A 24,075-nucleotide genomic window follows, 5' to 3' on the forward strand; every position below is an offset into this window, starting at 1 on the left:
AGCTTGGGCTTCTTAGGCTACTGGACACCATTAGCTCCAGAGGGATCGACCGCATGGAACCGGCCATTGATGTTCGGTCCAGGAGCCGCGCCGCCGGCCCCCTTACAGAGCCAGAAGCAAGAAGAGTCCGGAAAATCGGCGGCAGAAGACATCAGTCTTCACCAAGGTAGCGCACAGCACTGCAGCTGTGCGCCATTGCTCCTCATACACACTTCACACTCCGGTCACTGAGGGTGCAGGGCGCTGGGGGGGGCGCCGCCCTGAGCAGCAATAAAAACACCTTGGCTGGCAAAAATATCACAATATATAGCCCCAGAGGCTATATATGTGACAAATACCCCTGCCAGAATTCATTAAAAAGCGGGAGAAAAGTCCGCGAAAAAGGGGCGGAGCTATCTCCCTCAGCACACTGGCGCCATTTTCTCTTCACAGTGCAGCTGGAAGACAGCTCCCCAGGCTCTCCCCTGTAGTTTTCAGGCTCAAAGGGTTAAAAAGAGAGGGGGGGCACTAAATTTAGGCGCAATATTATTTATACAAGCAGCTATTGGGGGAAAAATCACTCAGTTATAGTGTTAATCCCTGCATTATATAGCGCTCTGGTGTGTGCTGGTATACTCTCTCTCTGTCTCCCCAAAGGACTTTGTGGGGTCCTGTCCTCAGTCAGAGCATTCCCTGTGTGTGTGCTGTGTGTCGGTACGGCTGTGTCGACATGTGGGATGAGGAAGGTTACGTGGAGGTGGAGCAGAGGCCGAAAATGGGATGTCGCCCCCTGTGGGGCCGACACCAGAGTGGATGGATAGGTGGAAGGTATTAACCGACAATGTCAACTCCTTACATAGAAGGCTGGATAACGTAAAACAGCTGCGGGACAGCCGGCTTCTCAGCCCGCGCCTGCCCAGGCGTCTCAAAGGCCATCAGGGGCTCAAAAAACGCCCGTTACCTCAGATGGCAGACACAGATGTCGACACGGAGTCTGGCTCCAGTGTCGACGAGGTTGAGATATATACACAATCCACTAGGAACATCCGTTACATGATCTCGGCAATAAAAAATATGTTACACATTTCTGATATGAACCCAAGTACCACATAAAAGGGGTTTTATTTTTGGGGAGAAAAAGCAGCCAGTGTTTTGTTCCCCCATCAGATGAGTGAATGAAGTGTGTGAAGAAGCGTGGGTTCCCCCAATAAGAAACTGGTAATTTCTAAAAAGTTACTGATGGCATACCCTTTCCCGCCAGAGGATAGGTCACGTTGGGAGATATCCCCTAGGGTGGATAAGACGCTCACACGTTTGTCAAAAAAGGTGGCACTGCCGTCTTAGGATACGGCCACCTTGAAGGAGCCTGCTGATAAAAAGCAGGAGGCTATCCTGAAGTCTGTATATACACACTCAGGTTCTATACTGAGACCTGCAATTGCCTCAGCATAAATAGTGCTGCTGCAGCGTGGTCTGATACCCTGTCAGATAATATTAATACCTTAGACAGGGATAATATTTTGCTAACATAGAGCATATTAAAGACGTCGTCTTATATATGAAGGATGCACAGAGGGATATTTGCCGGCTGGCATCCAGAATTAATGCAATGTCCATTTTGCCAGGAGGGTATTAGAAACCCGGCAGTGGACAGGTGATGCTGCCTTTAAAAGGCACATGGAGATTCTGCCTTATAAGGGTGAGGAATTGTTTGGGGAGTGCTCATCTTCTAGGGGCCCGCAGATTCGGCATACAGGACTGGGTCCTGGTGACCACGGATGCCAGCCTTCGAGGCTGGGGGGGCAGTCACACAGGGAAGAAACTTCCAAGGCTATGGAAAAGTCAGGAGACTTCCCTACACATAAATATTCTGGAACTAAGGGCCATTTACAATGCCCTAAGTCAGGCTAGACCCCTGCTTCAACACCCGCCGGTGCTGATCCAGTCAGACAACATCACGGCGGTCGCTCATGTAAACCGACAGGGCGGCACAAGAAGCAGGATGGCGATGGCAGAAGCCACAAGGATTCTCCGATGGGCGGAAAATCATGTGTTAGCACTGTCAGCAGTGTTCGTTCCCGGTGTGGACAACTGAGAAGCAGACTTTCTCAGAAGACACGACCTCCACCTGGGAGAGTGGGGACTTCATCCAGAAGTCTTCCAAATGATTGTACACTGTTGGGAAAGGCCACAGGTGGACATGATGGCGTCCCGCCTCAACAAACAGTTACAAAGATATTGCGCCAGGTCAAGGGACCCTCAGGCGATAGCTGTGGACGCTCTGGTAACACCGTGGGTGTACCAGTCGGTGTATGTGTTCCCTTCTCTGCCTCTCTTACCCAGGGTAATGAGAATAATAAGAAGGAGAGGAGTAAGAACTATACTCATTGTTCCGGGTTGGCCAAGAAGAGCTTGGTACCCAGAACTCCAAGAAATGATCTCAGAGGACCCATGGCCTCTACCGCTCAGACAGGACCTGCTGCAGCAGGGGGGCCTGTCTGTTCCAAGACATACCGCGGCTGCGTTTGACGGCATGGCGGTTGAACGCCGGATCCTGAAGGAAATGGGCATTCCGGAGGAAGTTATCCCTACGCTATTTAAAGCTAGGACAGAAGTGAACGCAAACCATTATCACCGCATATGGCGGAAATATGTTGCTTGCTGTGAGGCCAGGAAGGCCCCAAAGGAGAAATTTCAGCTAGGTCGATTTCTGCACTTCCTACAGTCAGAGGTGCCTATGGGCCTAAAATTGGGTTCCATGAAGGTCCAGATTTCGGCTCTATCGATTTTCTTCCAAAATAGAACTGGCTTCACTGCCTGAAGTTCAGACTTTTGTTAAGGGAGTGCTGCATAGTCAGCCCCCGTTTGTGCCTCAAGTGGCACCATGGGATCTCAACGTGGTGTTGGATTTCCTGAAGTCGCATTGGGTTGAGCCACTTAAATCCGTGGAGCTACAATACCTCACGTGGAAAGTGGTCATGCTGTGGGCCTTGGCGTCGGCCAGGCGTGTATCAGAATTGGCGGCTTTGTCGTACAAAAGCCCTTATCTGTATTTTATATGGATAAGGCGGAATTGAGGACTCGTTCCCAATTCCTTCCTAAGGTGGTATCAGTTTTTCATGTGAACCAACCTATTGTGGTGCCTGCGGCTACTTGGGACTTGGAGGATTCCAAGTTACTGGACGTAGTCAGGGCCCTGAAAAGTATATGTTCCAGGACGGCTGGAGTCAGGAAAACTGACTCGCTATTTATCCTGTATGCACCCAACAAGCTGGGTGCTCCTGCTTCTAAGCAGACTATTGCTCGCTGGATCTGTAGTACGATTCAACTTGCACATGCTGCGGCTGGAATGCCGCACACTAAATCTGTAAAAGCCCATTCCACGAGGAAAGTGGGCTCTTCTTGGGCGGCTGCCCGAGGGGTCTCGGCTTTACAACTTTGCCGAGCTGTTACTTGGTCGGGTACAAACATTTTTGCAACAGTCTACAAGTTTGATACCCTGGCTGAGGAGGACCTAGAGTTTGCTCATTCGGTGCTGCATAGTCATCCGCACTCTCCCGCCCGTTTGGGAGCTTTGGTATAATCCCCATGGTCCTTACGGAGTCCCAGCATCCACTTAGGACGTTAGAGAAAATAAGATTTTACTCACCGGTAAATCTATTTCTCGTAGTCCGTAGTGGATGCTGGGCGCCCATCCAAAGTGCGGATTGTCTGCAATACTTGTTTATAGTTATTGCTTAACTAAAGGGTTATTGTTGAGCCATCTGTTGAGAGGCTCAGTTATATTTCATACTGTTAACTGGGTATAGTATCACGAGTTATACGGTGTGATTGGTGTGGCTGGTATGAGTCTTACCCGGGATTCAAAATCCTTCCTTATTGTGTCAGCTCTTACGGGCACAGTATCCTAACTGAGGTCTGGAGGAGGGTCATAGTGGGAGGAGCCAGTGCACACCAGGTAGTCCTAAAGCTTTCTTTAGTTGTGCCCAGTCTCCTGCGGAGCCGCTATTCCCCATGGTCCTTACGGAGTCCCAGTATCCACTACGGACTACGAGAAATAGATTTACCGGTGAGTAAAATCTTATTTTGTTTATATATGAAATAATATGCATTTTAAAATAAGGACATTAGGGGGTAAATTTACTATCATTCTTGGTTTGGCCAAGATTAAACTCTGCTTGTTATGAACGTACTCTGTGTATTAATTTTGGGTTTTTTTAAATACCAGTTGCTGAATTCGTGTTTTCCGATGACGTATGCATTTGTGTTTGACTGCACAGTTTGCCGACAGCCAAACACTGTCGGACATAAAGTCCGTACGGATTAGTCAGATCCGTTCCCTGCGTCTTTGTTTAAAAGTATAATAAAGTGTTAAAAAGTAAAAAAAAACACAAAAAAACCTGAGTGGGGTCCCCCCTCCTTAGCACAACCAGCCCCGGACTCTTAGAGTCGGTCCTGGTTCTAAAAATACAGGGGTAAAATTGTGTGAAGTCCCCCTGTATTTAAAGAACCAGCACTGCCCTATTGTACTGGTCCTGATTCCAAAAATATGGGGGAAAAGGAAGCAGGGGTTCCACATCACTTTAAAACAAGCACTGGGCTCCACTTGCCAAGGAGGTAATGCCACAGCCGGGGGATACATTTATACTGGTCCCTGTGGGCGTAGCATTACCCTCCCAACTAGTTTCCCTGGGGTGTGTGGACACTCCCCCCCCCCCCCCCCCCCAATAAAGTGGTCCTCCCCCTCCAGGGCCACTAAGGGCCAGGGCTTCAGCCCGAGGCTATGATCACCACGTCTGGGCTGTGGGCAGCGAGTTCATAGTATATGTGTAAAATTAATAATTAATATTGTGTTTTACTTGTGGAACTACAGGTCCCAGCAAGCATCCCCTCGTGTTGGAACATGGAGAACCACAGGGGCTGGTACCGTAGTTCCACTAGTAAAATAAATATTACCAAAAAGACAGGACACACACACAACATAGTTAGTATAACTTTAATAAATAATTCTTACACACTCATACTCACATACACACACTCGTACATACTTTCCTACTATCCCCATAGCCCTTCAGATATCACATGGAGGCCCACCTTTCGTGAAAGGGGGTCCATGTTGGATTCTCTTATGTCTGCGGGAGAGGGAATTATTATTATTATTTTTTTTTAATGAATTCTTTATTTAAGATTTTCATTATCAAGATCATGTTAACATTTCCAGCATATATTTTGTGTCCACACATTTAGCACGTACAATGAGATAGCTATTCTTGAGAAAACGTAACTTAGTATTTGGACTCACTAGGAGCTTCTTGACCTTATATAGCAGATACAGGTAGGATCCGTCAATACTGGCTAACCTCTGAAAATACATACCAGAGACACTTTAAGGGGAAGAAAAAGCAGAGGGTAAAAAAAGGTGGGGGGAGATAATAGGGGTGGTTACCTATGGATTTCTATCAGACAAGGAGACCAAAGGGCTATAGGGGATGGTAGATAGATATGTTTGAGTTTGTATATTTATGTGAGTGTGCAAGGGTGATTTATTAAAGTTATACTAACTATGTTGTGTGTGTCCTGTCTTTTTTTGTAATATTTGTTTTAATAGTGGAACTACAGGTACTAGCGGGTCCTTTAATGGGGCATGCTGGTGGTTCTCCAAGTACAATATTAATTCTTATTTTTATACTTAAATGCTATGAACTCACCACCAGGGGGTGGTGTGCCTAGCCTCGTGCTTCAGCCCTGGCCCTTTGGGTCCCTGGAGGGGGAGGACCCTTTTATTGGGGGGTCCCCACTGCCCCAGGGAACCCCAGCCAGAGATGACTAGTTGAGGTTTAATGCTACGGCCACAGAGACCAGTAGAAATGTGTCTCCCGGCTGTGGCATTACCTCCTTGGATAGTGGACCCCAGTGCTGGTTTTAAAAATATGGAGAACCTTACACAATTTTTCCCCTGTAAGAGCCCGGGGCTGGTTATGCTTAGGAGGGGTTAATTATAATTTTTAATTATCATTAATTATTGTTTTTTTATCATTATCATTTTTTATCATTAATTATCAATACAGTTAATATTTTTTTAATGCAATAATGTTTATTAAATCTTCAACAGATATAGGGTACAGAATAAAAAATAAGGGGGGGTGGGGGTGACCTGGCAGCCATTTCAAGTGGACACATAATATAGGAGCTCCTTGCTGACTGATTCTAAAACTCCCGCAAAATACTGCCAGCCACGCCAAATACTGCTTTGTCCTAGCTTCCTGGTGTTCCCCAACACTTGGGTGCCCTGAGGTGGTGTCCGCGGAGCCAGGAGTGGCATTAGGCCACTCTGCAGGTTGTGGCCTACCCCTCTCTGCCCAGCCAGAGCTTAAATTTCCGGCCCCAGGCTGCTTGCTGTGGGGAGTGTGCTTGGTGCATCCGGCAGTGCTCCTCTGCTGATTGATATCCCTGCGCTACCCGGTCCAGAACCTTCCTGCACTTACCCTGGGGGAACCCGCCGGCCTGACTGTTCTCTTACCGGTACTCGCTTCAGCCCATCCTCTGGAGCCGCCCTCCTTCTTGGAGCTCAGGGATCCGGGCCGCTGAGTGTCGGAGACCTCCATGTGACCAGTGCTGCTGAGGGCGCTGACCTAGTGAGCCGGGTCGCCGCACCGACAAGGGGAGAAGCCAGTGCTGCCTTCAGAGAACTGCTGTGGTCGCCTGCCTTTGATCTCTGCCCGGCCCGCTGCCGCTCTCCTCCTGCCCTGCAGATCGCTCTGGTGGCTCACTCACTGGCCCTGTGCTGGATCTGCTTTCCTACGTGGTATGTGTGCTGTTCCTGCCATGACTCCTGCCTGTTTTTCACCCCCTCTGGCTGGCCCTTAATTGCCCCCAGTTTGTGGTGAGCTGCTTGGGGACAGGCAGCTACTGGCTGGTCCGTAGTTTCTTATATAGGCATTCACTTTCTAGCCCCTTCCACCTTTCGTGTCTCCTAATACTATCCTTTTCATACCTCCAGAGGGGTGGTGACCAGTGGAGCTGGAGAAGGTGCCCCCCCCTTTATTTTTTATTTTATTTCTTTTTAATAATATACTGTGTCCCCTCTAACACATCATCTGGAAAACTCATTTGCTGTGGCTTTATCACCCCTCTATGAGAGTGCTCCAATGTGGATGTCTGACAACAGAGCTGTGTGTTTATATATCTGGAGCTTACAACATTTTGCATAATACACCGTTAGAGGATGCTCCCTGCATCTGAGAACAGACAGCAGAAAACTCTCATTCCTCTTTCCTGCCGCAGGATAATACAGGAGGGACTCAAGGGCTTGTAGTGGTCTCCTATTTCAACAATCCACATTTTTAGTCCTACATGATCACTGTGTAGTGGTTTGTCATAACTCCTATGACTTCGGGTTTTCCAACTCCGCCGAGACCATTTTTCAGCTGTTGATCTGTGTTACTTATGATTATGTAAGTGTGTGCCCCCTCTCAGTATTCAGTCATTGCCGTGCTGTCTGTTACCTAATGATGCTGCCCTGAACACTTATTTCCCGACCCAGAGCTTACGTTTCTATCAGTGGGTATCCTGGTAATACTCTTCTGCCACCTGTAATTACTAAATACGGAACTTTGCCTGTGGTATTATGAGCCGTCTTGCAGCAAAAGCTAAGAAAAAAGCGCCTCAGGAATTATCTCGCCACTTCCTTCACCAAGAAAAGCAGCTCTCACCACAATCTCCTAACATTCCTTCCCAGCTACCTGGGATGGATCAATCATCATCACCCGCTTCTAGAGGTGATATCTAGAACCTCCAGGCTCTTATTATGGATCTTAAAGACTTCTTTACCACCGCTTTACAAAAAGCTGTGGGTGAACTTAAAGCGGACATGATGGAACTTACCTCCCGTACCACTTCTCTTGAAACCCGCGTGGATAAGGTATAGGAAGTCCAAGAACATATCGGTAACGACATGAACTACTACTATACTGAAATAGATCTCCTGAGGGACAGAAAACGAAGGTTTGGAAAATCGTGAAAGAAGAAATAATCTTTGTGTTCGCAATGTTCCGGAAACAGTGACCCCCGGTGATCTGGAGCCTTATCTCCTCCGACCCATAGAGCCTTACGGCCCAGACCGAAGGATTCCGAGCCTCCTCAGGACGTAAACCTTAAACTGCTTTCCTTCGAGGTCAAAAATTTATTAACTTCGGCCAGCAGAACTTCCTCATGCATTGTTTGAAGGATCAAAGCTCCAAATCTACCAGGATTTAGTCCCTTCAACCGTAGCGAAGAGCAGAGACTTGCGTTCGGTGACCGCACTGCTGTGAGAAAATGGATATAAATATAAATGGGGATTTCTGTTATAATGTGAGAACACCAGAAGAAGGAAAGGATCGTCTTCTCGAACTAAATCTTAACTTTTCCTCCGGTCCCTCCCGCGGTCAGGACTCTCTGTCCTGAAGGAATACCTTACTGGGCGTGGTTTGACCGTCTTTTGATATTTTCTGTTATAGGTTGTAGGTTCAGTTATGAACCACAGTTTGATATCAAGAATTTGGTATGTATTTACTAAGTTTATAAACACATTGTGTTCTTAGTAGTCTTAATAACATACCTTATATAACATTAAATTCTTTATTAATTGAAGTTCTGTTTAGCTACCGGTAATGTCCACAGAGTTTTCAAATATTGTATAGCATTCCTGCTCTGGGTGGGAAATGTTGGCACTTTGCCAGGCCACTCCACCCCCAATTATAGGGATTATTGTATTTATAATTGTATATTCTATTTTGTGACTCTGGTTACTCCCCCGACTACTGAATCCCACCCCCAAGCTCTCCTTTTTACTGGAGCTCATTTACAGTGGTTGTCAGCCATAGTTTTTGTCTGTACAAACTACTCCCCTCCTCCCCACACTCATTTTTTTATTAACGGAGTCCAGATCCTTTCCCCCCTTTTTTTTCTCTCCCCTAATCATGTCTTTTCAATGTCTTACCACTAATACTAAGGGCCTTAACACTCCACAGAAGCGCTCTCACTTGTTCCCACTCATTGAAGCGCCATCGGGGCGATTGTATTTTCCTTCAGGAAACACACCTCAAATCAGGGGGTCATCCCTCGCTAGCTTCAAAACATTACCCGAATGTATATTACTCTAACAATGTCTCTAAACGGAATGGTGTGGCTATAATGCTCCATTCCGCATTCCCGTTTGTTTTTTCAGACTCCAAAAGTGACCCAGAGGGTTGATACCTTATCCTGAAGGGTAAATTAGGACATGAGGAAGTGACCGTAGCTAATATTTATGCCCCCAACTCAGGCCATTCTCGATTTTTTAATACACTCTTTCATATCCTCTCTGAATTTAGAAGCGGCAAAACGCTAATAGGTGGAGATTTCAATACAGTTCAACTCCCATCGTTAGACAAATCAGGTAGTTACAATGAGAGGTCCCAAATCCCTGGCTCTGCGGATTTACGTAAACACATGGCCGAGGCCTTCCATTCCAGGTCTTCTGGAATCAAGTGTGGGCGCTTCTGTCGCAGATTTTGGAGTCTCCGATATCGGGTAATGTTACAACAGCATTATTGTGTGCTCCGGTTCAATCGGTTGACAAGCATTAAGGCAAGCTTATAGTACATGTATGTAATGCAGCTAAAGCCCTGATAGCCAAAAACTGGAAATGCTTGATGGCACCATCAATTAATGCCTTTTTCAATTGTATCCACTTCATTGCTTCATTGGAATACATTACAAGTTTGCAAAATAACACTGTGCCAACATTTCATAAAATATGGTCCCCCTGGTACCGTTTCCGTTCTTCCCCTCTTCCTGGACTCTGCTGATATCCCTTTGCTCCCATGTACCTTTTTCCTTGTGACTTCAGAATATCATCTTACTTTAGCTTATTTTATTGTGGGTTTTTTTCAACTCTTTTTTTTTTCTCCTTCTAAAGCACTGTGTATTGATTGAGTATTTTGTCAGTACTATGTATTTGTGTACTTCTAGCTTCTATATGGTACTGTGAATGTCAATTCTACTGTACATCTTTGTATCAATTTCTTTAAAAAAAATAAATAAAAACTATTGTTTTTAAAAAAAAAGTGTGTGTGTGAGGGGGGGGGTGCACATAAGAATGTTATACAATGCAAGTACAGCAAATATACACTGGCTCGAAACAAAGTGGTAGAGTGTCATAAAAGAGAAGCACGTTCACAGATATAGTAGGGTTCGGAAACCATCAGAAAGAAGCCCTACCAAAACACGTTGCTCAAAAGGATTACTATTTGAAAAGTACATTTTGATCCAATTCGTGGTTGTGTTTGCAGAAACAAATGTTGGTAAATTTCTGTGTTGTAGTCGTGTAAGTGGAAGCTCCTTCCGAGTTTGGCCGATGTTCTGTTTAATCGTTCATGTCTGTTCTACCATGTTTTTCATGTTTATTTGAGAAAACACTGCCATGTTTTGTGTGTAGCAAATTACTGAGATCGAGTTGACGGCCGTGATTGTCAACTCGAATGAACACGAATTATAATAAATTATTATTATAATAGATGTCACAGAGCTGTTCCATGACTACATAAATCATTTCATATCATGGAACTCAGAGATAACTTTCAGTCTCTCTAGTAATGTAAATAATTTCTTGTAGTACACAACTTTTTTTTTTTTTTTATTGGTGGTTACACCCATAAACATAAGTAGATATATTTATTTATTGTTTTACCATTTAATCATTTAATTTTATTAATACATTCATAAATTCAACATTCTACTCATTGTACATTGGAAATAGTGAATTCTCAACTCCACTGCACAAACAGGTCTCATGAGAAGCGCCGCCCCAACAGAGAGAAAAAACGGGCCATGCAAAATTGTGAATGCATCGCAGTTCACGATCCACTCGCAGATGCATATGTGATTCCCAGAACATTGAAGAATCTTTGCCATCTGAGCAAATGCGAGTAGGTTTGAGGCTGCCACTTATCTGCGACTGAGATGGCCTGGAAGTGGTCTGCGCTAATGCCAGACACCCTCCCCAAAAATGCCTAGACACGCCTTTGTTTTTTCTGACACACCCAGAAAACGGCAGGTTTCCGCCCAGAAACGCTGGATTCCTGTCAGTCATACAGCTGCTACATTGCAATTATGATCTGTATGCAATTTCTGATGCTATCAACCCTTGCGTGTGTGCAATGTGAATGCTGCGCATGCGCAGTCATTCCATAATCGCTCACTTAGGACCAATGTACAGCTTACGGAATGCTGGAATACTGTTAGAATTTGTCTAATTTTCCTGTTCTTATATACAATTTCTACAAATATCGTTGACAGATACATGAGCGAACAGTGTCCTGTGAAATGTTTTATTTTAGTAAATGCGGTGTAATCACTCATTTCACCATTTTTTCTGCCACATAGCCCTAATGTAGATTGTTTAAGTCTTTGGTTATCCTGGTTATTAAACTTCAAGGTTTTATTTTCCTTATTTGTCTTATGGAATTTATTATGGAGTGCTTGAAAGTACTGTGCTTGTACAAATCTTTATGCATACAGGCACTTGGCCTAGACAAAATATGTTTAATTTTCATATTCTCTTTCTGTGGTGGAAATTCAATTGTTTTGGACGTCTAAGCTTCCTTTCTAAATAGGACTAATTAGATTCACAAACAATTGTCACAATTCAATTGTTGTTTGGGCGCAAATGCGTATTGCGTATGTCGCACCCATACAGACGGGTAAACCCTGTCTGTATGGGTGCGACATGCGCAATACGCATTTGCGCCCAAACAACAATTGAATTGTGACAGTTGTTTGTGAATCGAAATAAAATGCATAAAATGGCTAAACCCGTCTAAATTCCTGCTTCGCCTAAAGTGCAGAGTTTGCACACATTTTTTGCGTGCACCTCAGGAGGCTGCAAGAAAAAATGTGACCTACGTGGCTTCTGGGCGAACGAACAGCAGAACGATTGAATTACTGCTGTCAGGCACCTTCTAGTACAGCCATGAAAAAAAAAAAAAAAAAGAAATCCCCCCTGTAAGTCTTAAGGTGTGTACACATGGTGAGATTCGGGCTAACCCCGATTCTCACTATGTGACAGGAGCTAGGTCAGTATCGCAACCACCTAATGACTGTGCTTGCGATACTGACTATGTGCGATTTTGGCTTAGTGTCAATTTTGACTATCTTTTTTACGAGATAGTCAAAATTGACTTGCCTGCACAGTCTCTCTATGCTTGCGATGCCGACCGCGCATCGCATCGGGATCGCAAGTTGACTTTCACCTTGCGATCTGCACTAACTTTTCTTACGATTTTGACTAATATAGTCAAAATCGTAAGAAAATATCTCGCCGTGTGTACACACCATTAGTTTTGAACATTAGCTTGTTTTTTCTTACCATAATTCACTTCTGTATGGTAACTTGTTCATTTCTTTTTCCCTTAAAAATTAATTTGGCTTTGACTGAAAAAATATTTTCTGTGAAGTTTTCAGTTCATGATTATACCATGATGGCTTTCTTACATGTTGTACATATCAAGGAAATAAACTGCATTTGTTTGATTTTTTTCAGGTACATGAAAGTGATAACCCTACCAAGCTGGGTGTCTCAATTTATGTTTAGAGTTTTATTTGTCATTATGTCAATTTTAAATACTTTACATGTACTTTGCTAGATGCAAACTTCAATTGAAAAGGCTTACATACTTTTTGTGTGACATACATGGATCAAAATCTACAGACTTCAAAATTCATTGCACAATATAAATTGTATTTTACTTGATCACTTTAAAAGTAATAATTTTTTGTGGAGGAAATATATATTTGTTGTGGAACACTGGCAAATTTCCCAGAATTGTTTTCATGTACAGTATTAGAGGATTCGACAACAATACAATGGTGGTTCTCTGTCATAATATCTATTTTTCTTCATAGAATTTAGTATTAATGGTCTTAACACATAATTTGCTGGAGGTATCATTGTTCTATCTATCTATCTATCTATCTATCTATCCACATACAGCGGGAGGAGTAGGGCTGACACTGCCATGCTGCCGGGCCTTTGCCGCCGCCTGGGTCCCGGCACCTGTACTATGTAGTTTACACACTCCGGGACCCGGTACATGCACAGTAGTGGTGACGGAGTCATGCGCCAAACTCTGTCTTCTATGAACTGCATCGGCTGCACTCTGGGCTGCCATCAGAAATTGTGGGGCCCTGGACTGACATAATAGGCAGCACCCCCCCCCCCTCCCCTTCCGCCAATTTTTTTTTTTAAATCCTGTGCACATACAGTACTCTCAGCAACACTATATTATGCACACACTAATTCCCCTGACACCATATTAAGTCCACACAGTAATGCCTGACACCATATTACTCTCCCACTTTTATGCCCCTGTCACCATATTATGCCCCAAACAGTTATGCCCCTGAAACCATACTACACCCCCCCCCCCGGTAATGCCCCTGTCACCTTACTATACACCCACAGTTATGCCCCTGTCACCAACATATTATGCCCATGTAGTAATAATGCCCCAATGTACAGTACCTGCTCTCGGGGGGTCTGCTCGTTGTCAGAGGTTTTGCATGTTGTCAGGGGAACCCCTCCATGGCCGCCGCTGCGGGCCCATGGTCCCTGTGGGGGCCGCTGCACACGAATGCCCCCTTCAACCTTTTGAAAATGTCCATCCCAAATTGCCCGCCGCCTCCTTTTGCAATACCCAGGTCTCTCGGCAGCGGTGGGCGGCAGGAGGAAGTAGTGAGCGGCCCGGGCTTTCCACTCTCCCGGGCCTGGGACAGTTGTGTCCCTAGCACACCCCTGATGGTGGCCCTGGCTGCAGTTTGTGAAAGCCGGCTAGGCCTGACGAGGCAGGTAGTGGCCGCACCCCAGTCTGGCAGTCTCTGAGGGAGGAAACACATCCCAATGGGACTGCCCTGGGTGTTTGTGATATATATATATATATATATATACACACACACACACACACACTGCTCAAAAAAATAAAGGGAACACTAAAATAACACATCCTAGATATGAATGAATGAAATATTCTTATTAAATACTTTGTTCTTTACATAGTTGAATGTGTTGACAACAAAATCACACAAAAAATATCAATGGAAATCACATTTATTAACCCATGGAGGTCTGGATTTGGAGTCACACTCAAAATTAAAGTGGAAAAATACACCACAGGCTGATCCAACTTTGATGTAATGTCCTTAAAACAAGTCAAAATGAGGCTCAGTAGTGTGTGTGGCATCCACGTGCCTGTATGACCTCCATACAATGCCTGGGCATGCTCCTGATGAGGTGGCGGATGGTCTCCTGAGGGATCTCCTCCCAGACCTGGACTTAAGCATCAGCCAACTCCTGGACAGTCTGTGGTGCAACGTGGCGTTGGTGGATGGAGCGAGACATGATGTCCCAGATGTGCTCAATTGGTTTTAGGTCTGGGGAACGGGCGGGCCAGTCCATAGCATCAATGCCTTCGTCTTGCAGGAACTGCTGACACACTCCAGCCACATGAGGTCTAGCAATGTCTTGCATTAGGAGGAACCCAGGGCCAACCGCACCAGCATATGGTCTCACAAGGGGTCTGAGGATCTCATCTCGGTACCTAATGGCAGTCAGGCTACCTCTGGCGAGCACATGGAGGGCTGTGCGGCCCCCCAAAGAAATGCCACCCCACACCATTACTGACCCACTGCCAAACCGGTCATGCTGGAGGATGTTGCAGGCAGCAGAATGTTCTCCTTGGCGTCTCCAGTCTCTGTCACGTCTGTCACATGTGCTCAGTGAGAACCTGCTTTCATCTGTGAAGAGCACAGGGCGCCAGTGGCGAATTTGCCAATCTTGGTGTTCTCTGGCAAATGCCAAACGTCCTGCACGGTGTTGGGCTGTAAGCACAACCCCCACCTGTGGACGTCGGGCCCTCATACCTCCCTCATGGAGTCTATTTCTGATCGTTTGAGTAGACACATGCACATTTGTGGCTTGCCAGAGGTCATTTTGCAGGGCTCTGGCAGTGCTCCTCCTGTTCCTCTTTGCACAAAGGCGGAGGTAGCGGTCCTGCTGCTGGGTTGTTGCCCTCCTACGGCCTCCTCCACGTCTCCTGATGTACTGGCCTGTGTCCTGGTAGCGCCTCCATGCTCTGGACACTACGCTGACAGACACCGCAAACCTTCTTGCCACAGCTCGCATTGATGTGCCATCCTGGATGAGATGCACTACCTGAGCCACTTGTGTGGGTTGTAGGGAGGTCATACAGGCACGTGGAGGCCACACACATACTGAGCCTCATTTTGACTTGTTTTAAGGACATTACATCAAAGTTGGATCAGCCTGTAGTGTGTTTTTCCACTTTAATTTTGAGTGTGACTCCAAATCCAGACCTCCATGGGTTAATAAATTTGATTTCCATTGATAATTTTTGTGAGATTTTGTTGTCAGCACATTCAACTATGTAAAGAACAAAGTATTTAATAAGAATATTTCATTCATTCAGATCTAGGATGTGTTATTTTAGTGTTCCCTTTATTTTTTTTGAGCAGTGTATATAAAATACACACACAGACCACAAATTGTTTGCCCTTTTGGACTAATTCATGTGCGGAGGCATTGGGGTTGGCATTATTAGCCGCTCCTTCCCTTCCCCTCAGTGCTGTACCCCTGCAGTACCATCTTCTGCTTCTGGACTGACTGCTTTGTTACATAAAACATATGCTACATATGAATTCATTTATGAATGAAGGTCTGGTTAATTTTCTAAATAATGGAAATGTTCTTCTTTCACAGACTCTGAAGACTGGGCTTACCATGGTTGGTAAAGTTGTTACCCAACTTACTGGTACACTGCCCACAGGAACCTCAGATGAGGATTTGTCGACACACAGCAATGCTAGGCGTAATCCCCTTGTCCCTGGAGTTATCACCATTATTGACACAGAAACTGTTGCTGAGGGACAGGTAAACTACTATTTAAGCATATGCAACTTTGATGTTATCCTATGATTTTGTGCAAAAAGCAGAGGCTACGCTGTTTATTATGTAAGTGGGTAGAGTGGTGAATGGACTTTGATATGGAGGGAACACAGCAATTAGTCAAGATGAATTGTTTATATAGGGCAGTATTTAGTAGTATTATTACTGTATTTTTTATGAACATGAAAACAGTAACAGGGTATCAAAGCATAATTACAGTATGCAACACATTAGATGCTTCATTGCAAGATACTGTTCCCAGTACTGCAGCTCCACGCATCGTTCCGCTCTACGGCTTCCTGTTTCACCTCTTTACCGAGGCGAAGCAGGAAGTATTACCGAGGAGATATATAAACATCTCGTTTGCCAGAATTGGGGAGTGAAAACTCTCCCTTCCAGCGATCCCTGTCAGCTCCACAGCGCATCAGCCTGTGTCTCCCTGCGGGCTGGTTCCAGTGCGCAAGATCTTGCTACTATTGTGAGATCTCATATAAGGCAGAACATCATTTAAAATCAGAAGATTATGCATACCTGCCATGCTCTGGATCCTCCATGTCATTTTTAATTGGTGGCCAGCGGGACTCCAGTGACCACAGCAGATGAGGAGGAAAAAGGTAAGGTATAAAGATGGGAGAATTGCACGAAAAAAAAGGGGTGACTGAGGTACAGGAAAGAGGGTAGTGAGCAGGGTTGTCTTCAGACATGGGGGGCCCAGTAGTGCCGGAACTAGGCATTTTAGCACTGTGTGCAAGAAACGGTGTTGGTGCCCCCCTCCCCCCATGCAAGACAGGGATAGTCCATATATAGGGGCGTGGCCACAAAATAATACAAATTCATACTATGGTGCACAGTAGTCTCCATTATTCAAATTACGCTGCACAGTAGCGCCACTACACCAGGTAGACCTCCTTTTACACATTACAGCAAACAGTCCCCCTTTTTACACATTACGGCAGACAGCGTCCCCTTTTTACACATTACGGCAGACAGCGTCCCCCTTTTTACACATTACAGCAGCCAGTCCCCCTTTTTACACATTACGTCAGCCAGTCCCCGTTTTTACACATTACTGCAGACAGCATCCCCCTTTTTACACATTACGGCAGCCAGTCCCCCTTTTTACACATTGCGGCAGACAGAATAGATAGATAGATAGATAGATAGATAGAGAGATAGAGATACTTACCATCTCTCCCGGCTGGAAGTCAGGCTCTTCGTGCTGGCAGATCCCGGGCAGCCGCAGGGGAGGAGGAGGGAGGGGGACTGGGGCCGCAGCAGCGCTATGTAATTGGTAGAGGCGCCGCTGCAGCAGTCCCCTCTCCTTTCGCATTGGCTGGCCACCGATGTGAATGCTGGGATGAGGGAAGCACATCCCAGCATTCACAGCAGCGCCGGGCAGCCAATGCGGAAGGAGAGGGGACTGCTGCAGCGGCGCCACTACCAATTACATAGCGCTGCTGCGGCTCCAGTACCCCTGCCTGCGGCTCTGCTACTCTCCTCCCCTGCCTCCGGCTTCAGCGCGGTGCACACAGTAGAGGCGGCTTGTAATGAGTCAATTTGACTCATTACAAGCTGCTGGCCGTTGCGCCCCCAGGGCAACTGCGCTGTGTGCCAGGCACACCTGGCACACACGTAGGTACGGCGCTGGAGCCCAGGACTGTAAAAATAGACAGGTTACCCCCCCCAAAAAAAAAAAACAAAAAAAAAAAACCTCACACGGCTCCACCCCTTCATGATGTCAATTATCATGACGTTACATATACAGTAGGTGGAGCTTTGCAGATCTGCAGGAATGATCCACAGAGAGCTGATGCACAGGGAAGGCTTCTTTTAGAAGTCCTCCCTGCACATCAGCCCGCTGCTGTTGTGCAGCCTGGTGCAGCTCTCAAGGTAGCGACAGTAGGAGTCAGGGGAGGGCCCCCTCTTTGTAAAGGCCCAGTACTCCAGGCGGTGAGTGGCACAGAAGAAATGTGGGTAGTGTGAGCATGGAAGAAGTGTGTGATGTTGAAGCTTTTTAGTGGGGTAAATGGAAACATAGCGACACATAAACACTAAATTAGGAGCCTAACTTGTGGCTTAGCGAGAATGAGTGTTACAAAATTGTGATGTGGATAACAAGGAAGAGCAAATGTACGTATGTGACTGTGCTTATGGTGGAGGCAGAGGAGATGTCGGGATGCAACATGTGAAAATAAAGAGTTACATCCCCTATTGGTTGCTTGTTACATTTGGTAATAGTTGGCTGTGCACTGGGTGCTTCGGTACATCTATTCACTGTATAGTGGGGACACATAAATGTCTTACAATACTATCAACCTAATTGTTCTTTCATATGATGTCAATTCTCACAGTGCTTCATAAACTGTGTACCTGTCAAAGGTAGAGTATTCTGAACAGAAGCTCTCTTCCTGTGATCACTGATTGGTTTTTGATCTCATGAGACCAGGCCAATAGGGGATTCCCTCTCATCGTCAATAACTGCCTATTACTGACTCCACCCACTGTGCAGAGGGAGACTATTTTGCTGCCATCACCAGGTCCTACCACCGGCCGTGAAACCACTTTAATTCTCAGGCTCCTATCAACGGCACCTGAATATTGCTTACTATTGTGTATGTGTAGTCACGCTGATACCTCTAGCCTGGCATCAGTGATCACCCACTGGTCACTGACCATTGATCAGGCCCTGCATTGATAGCTGGCAGAGGGTGGAGCTTGGAGATACTAGCTCAATCCAGAACAGGTGGAGAACGGGACTGCATGTGTTGCATTTCTGTTTGTCTCAATATGAAAAAGCAGTTGTCTTGAAGGCAAGATGTTTATTGTTTCAATAGTCTTAAAAAGACTCCTCCCCTTTTGCAAGGGGTATACAGCATAGAAGATGTTTATTATTATTATTATTATTATTATCCTTTATTTATATGGCGCCACAAGGGATCTGCAGCGACCATTACACAGTACATAATCAAATGAGCAAACCAGAAAACAGCACTTACATTTCAAGGAAACATAGGACAGGTATAGAAAACCAGGGTTTAGGTGCCATCAAAGGGTGTATGGAGTATAAGTTAGTGTAAGTAAGAAAAGGAAAGGCACATTAGGAAAGAAGTCCCTGCTCTTGCGAGCTTACAGTCTAAAAGGTGAAGGGCTAACAGACCGGGGTGATACAGAAGAGGTAGACAGTGAGCATAGACAAGAGGGTTAGGAGGAGAGTTGGCTGGGTTTGGTGAAGAAGTGAGTCTTGAGAGCCCGTTTGAAGTTTTGAAGAGAGGTGGAGAGTCGCATGGGGAGAGGTAGAGAATTCCAGAGATAGGGAGCAGCACATGCAAAATCTTGTAGGTAGGAGTGGGAAAGGTAATCAGTTGGCAGGAGAGACGCTGTGTATTAGCAGAGCGAAGAGGGACGGTTGGGAATATAAAGAGAGATAAGGTCAGATGTAAGAGGGAGAAGAGTGGGTGAGGGCTTTTCAGTTTATAAGTTCAACCTTCTTGATATCACAGAAAGTATACACACTCAGGACTCACAGCTAGGGTTGCCACCTCTCCCGGATTTCCTGGATTCTCCAGGATTTGGTGGCAACCCTCCAGGAGGTTTTTTCCCTCTCCCGAATTCCTGGGATTCTCCCAGAATAAGGGGACCTGGGAGCGGATCTTGGAGCGAAGGCAGGTAAAAGTCCTGATTACCTGTGACCTGCAGCTTGGCTGGCAATCATCTATAACTCCTCTCCCTCTGCCCCCCCCCCCCCCCCCCCCTCTGTCCTGCTGTCACTCTCCTGTGTAAACCCTCCTCCTCAATATTCAATTCCTCCTACCTGAGCTGTATGTGCTGTCACTCTCCTGTAAAATCCCACACCCTCCTCTTATAACCCCTTCCCCCGGCAGTCCGTGCAGTCTCCTGCCGCCACTGTGCAGGAAGCATGGGGGTCTCTGGCAGCGGCTGCTGGGTCCTAAGTCTCCTCCTCGTCACCTTGGTGTGTGCTGCTGCCACCTGCCCCTGCTCAGTGCCCGCTCTCTGTCAGCCCATCACAGACACCTGGGACCCCGAGGTACATGCTGAGTATTATGTATGAGTGTGAGGCACAGGCTGGGTGTCACTGTGCGAGTGTGAGGTACAGGGTGAGTGTTACTGTGTGAGTGTGAGGCACAGGCTGGGTGTGAGTGTGAGGCACAGGTTGGGTGTCACTGAGTGAGTGTGAGGCACAGGCTGCGTGTCACTGTGTGTGAGGGAGGCGCAGGCTGGGTGTTACTGTGTGAGTGTGTGAGGTACAGGCTTGGGTGTCACTGTGTGAGTAATGCGCAGACTGGTTGTCACTGTGGCTGTAAGTCACAGGCTGAGTGTTACTGTGTGAGTGTGAGGTGCAGGCTGGGTGTCACTGTGTGAGTGTGTGAGGTGCAGGCTGGGTGTCACTGTGTGAGTGTGTGAGGTACAGGCTGGGTGTCACTGTGTGAGTGTGTGAGGTACAGGCTGGGTGTCACTGTGTGAGTGTGTGAGGTACAGGCTGGGTGTCACTGTGTGAGTGTGAGGCAGACTGGGTGTCACTGTGTGAGTCTAAGGCACAGGCTGAGTGTTACTGTGTGAGTGTGAGTCACAGGCTGGGTGTGAGTGTGAGGCACAGGTTGGGTGTCACTGTGTGTGAGTGTGAGGTACAGGCTGGGTGTCATTGTGTGTGAGTGTCAGGCGCAGGCTGGGTGTTACTTTGTGAGTGTGTGAGGTACAGGCTGGGTGTCACTGTGTGTGAGTGTGAGGTGCAGGCTGGGTTTTACTGTGCGAGTGTGTGAGGTACAGGCTGGGTGTCACTGTGTGAGTATAAGGCACAGGCTGGGTGTGCGTGTGAGGCACAGGTTGGGTGTCACTGTGTGTGAGTGTGAGGCGCAGGCTGGCTGTTACTGTATGAGTGTGTGAGGTACAGGCTGGATGTCACTGTGTGAGGTACAGGCGGAGTGTCACTGTGTGAGTATGAGGTACTGGCTGGGTGTCACTGTGTGAGTGTGAGGTACAGGCTGAGTGTTACTGTGTGAGGCACAGGTTGGGTGTCACTGTGTGTGAGTGTGAGGTACAGGCTGGATGTCACTGTATGTGAGTGTGAGGTGCAGGCTGGGTGTTACTATATGAGTGTGTGTGGTACAGGCTGTGTATCACTGTGTGAGTGTGAGGCGCATACTGGGTGTCACTGTATGAGTGTAAGGCACAGACTGGGTGTTACTGTGTGAGTGTGAAGCACAGGCTGTGTGTGAGTGTGAGGCACAGGTTAGGTGTCACTGTGTGTGAGTGTGAGGCACAGGTTGTGTGTCACTGTGAGTGTGAGGTACAGGCTGGGTGTCACTGTGTGTGAGTGTGAGACGCAGGCTGAGTGTTACTGTGTGAGTGTGAGGCACAGGCTGGGTGTCACTGTGTGTGTGTGAGGCACAGGCTGGGTGTTACTGTGTGAGTGTGTGATCTAAGTAGATTATTTAAATGTACTCACCGGCACTAGTAGTGCCCAGTGTCGCTCCGTATATTTAAATAGTTACTGTAATGTAATTAATAAATGCATTGAAAAAGTTATTTCTGAAGGAGGTCACTGACGCCATTGCTTGGTGTCGGGAGGGGAAGAGGGGAGTTGGGATTGGGGTGGGGGGTGGATCTCCAGGAATCGATGATGCATGAGGAATCAACCCTACTCACAGCCCTCCTTTCTATCTTACTCCAACACTCAGTACCATATGGAGTAGTTCCACCCTGTTGTCTTTATTAAATCAAGTTAAGAGCATGTGCCGTGGATGCCCAAGGCATGATCACCTTTAACATTGTCCCCTATGGAAAATGTGGAGTGGTCACTTCTTTGTGCCTTGACCAGGTGCCGACTTGTCTGGGGAGGGGAAAACTTCCCTCCAAAACGACTTCCAAGAATCTGCTAAGGGACCAAGCCTGCCACCTCCAGCCTGAACCTGAGCTCCAAGATGGGCAGAAAAGATCCCTTAGCAGTGTTTCCTGCCCACCAAGTTGGAGCTCTTTGAACCTCCATGAAAACATTTAGCTGGCTGTGTTGCCTAGCCTTTCCTCTGCCTTCCCATGCTACGTTCATGGGGGAGGCTGGAACAGAAGGCATTCCATTGCCTGGGAGGGGGCTTGGAAAACCAGCAGCGCACACAGAACTCTGGGTTCCTTCTAGACCACTAGGGATGCAAGTCAAGTGCAATTTACTTTAAAATACCTTTAAAACAGTTATACATTTAAACATTTGTACATTGGCCCTCATTCCGAGTTGTTCGCTCGGTATTTTTCATCGCATCGCAATGAAAATCCTCTTAGTACGCATGCGCAATGTTCGCACTGCGACTGCGCCAAGTAACTTTGCTATGTAGAAAGTAATTTTACTCACGGCTTTTTCATCGCTCCGGCGATCGTAATGTTTTTGACAGGAAATGGGTGTTACTGGGCGGAAACACGGCGTTTCAGGGGCGTGTGGCTGAAAACGCTACCGTTTCCGGAAAAAACGCAGGAGTGGCCGGAGAAACGGTGGGAGTGCCTGGGCGAACGCTGGGTGTGTTTGTGACGTCAACCAGGAACGACAAGCACTGAACTGATCGCACAGGCAGAGTAAGTCTGAAGCTACTCCAAAACTGCTACGAGGTTTGTGATCGCAATATTGCGATTACTTCGGTCGCACTTTTAAGAAGCTAAGATACACTCCCAGTAGGCGGCGGCTTAGCGTGTGTAACTCTGCTACATTCGCATTGCGACCGATCAACTCGGAATGAGGGCCATTGTTTTTACTTTTGTTTACTGTGCTCAGTGCTGAACGTCCATAGACCTGCAACCGTTGAACTCTGTTCTGACTGCAGCCCTCAGCTTGCTTCTCAGTGCTGGGTATATGGGGAGCTGGCTTCCCCTGTTCCCCTGCATGCCATTCAACCCTGCTGCCGGTTAATGCTGGGGTGTCAGGAGCAAAGCTCCAAGACCCCAGTGATCAGCACATAGCCATGCAGCCTGCGAGTATACTCCCAGTTGCAGCGGCTCCTTGAGCACCCAAGGGTAACATTCAGCATTGCCACAGCCAGCACTCAAAGTCCTGCAGCTCCGGGACCATCCTCCCGACTGCAGCTGCTGTTACTACATATCACCTCCCTCCGTCATAGCACTTCGGGAGTTAATATACGTCACTGCCGCAGCTGCCGAAGAGGATCCAGGCCGCAGCATATTAACCAATATTTCTCTATCGTCCTAAGTGGATGCTGGGGTTCCTGAAAGGACCATGGGGAATAGCGGCTCCGCAGGAGACAGGGCACAAAAGTAAAGCTTTTACAGGTCAGGTGGTGTGTACTGGCTCCTCCCCCTATGACCCTCCTCCAGACTCCAGTTAGATTTTTGTGCCCGGCCGAGAAGGGTGCAATTCTAGGTGGCTCTCATAAAGAGCTGCTTAGAGAGTTTAGCTTAGGTTTTTTATTTTACAGTGATTCCTGCTGGCAACAGGATCACTGCAACGAGGGACAGAGGGGAGAAGAAGTGAACTCACCTGCGTGCAGGATGGATTGGCTTCTTGGCTACTGGACATGAAGCTCCAGAGGGACGATCACAGGTACAGCCTGGATGGTCACCGGAGCCACGCCGCCGGCCCCCTCACAGATGCTGAAGCAAGAAGAGGTCCAGAATCGGCGGCTGAAGACTCCTGCAGTCTTCTTAAGGTAGCGCACAGCACTGCAGCTGTGCGCCATTTTCCTCTCAGCACACTTCACACGGCAGTCACTGAGGGTGCAGGGCGCTGGGGGGGGGCGCCCTGGGAGGCAAATGTAAACCTTTAAAAAGGCTAAAAATACCTCACATATAGCCCCAGAGGCTATATGGAGATATTTACCCCTGCCTAAATGTACTAAATAGCGGGAGACGAGCCCGCCGGAAAAGGGGCGGGGCCTATCTCCTCAGCACACGGCGCCATTTTCTGTCACAGCTCCGCTGGTCAGGAAGGCTCCCAGGTCTCTCCCCTGCACTGCACTACAGAAACAGGGTATAACAGAGAGGGGGGGCAAAATAAATGGCAATATATTAATATAAAAGCAGCTATAAGGGAGCACTTAATCATAAGGCTATCCCTGTCATATATAGCGCTTTTTGGTGTGTGCTGGCAGACTCTCCCTCTG

At 47.0% G+C, this 24,075-nt stretch overlaps 1 protein-coding gene across 7 annotated transcripts in view; it reads left to right on the forward strand.

Annotated features, from left to right (window-relative positions):
• Positions 1-24,075, forward strand: part of BCAS3 (BCAS3 microtubule associated cell migration factor) — a 2,144,796-nt gene that overhangs the window by 518,445 nt on the left and 1,602,276 nt on the right. For all 7 annotated transcript variants that reach the window (XM_063954016.1, XM_063954015.1, XM_063954017.1 and 4 more), the window contains exon 12: positions 15,773-15,943. In XM_063954016.1, the coding sequence (XP_063810086.1) occupies positions 15,773-15,943 (171 nt within the window). The remainder of the gene's footprint in view (positions 1-15,772; positions 15,944-24,075) is intronic.

This window comes from Pseudophryne corroboree, chromosome 2 (genome assembly GCF_028390025.1).
Source record: "Pseudophryne corroboree isolate aPseCor3 chromosome 2, aPseCor3.hap2, whole genome shotgun sequence".
Lineage (NCBI taxonomy): Eukaryota > Metazoa > Chordata > Amphibia > Anura > Myobatrachidae > Pseudophryne > Pseudophryne corroboree.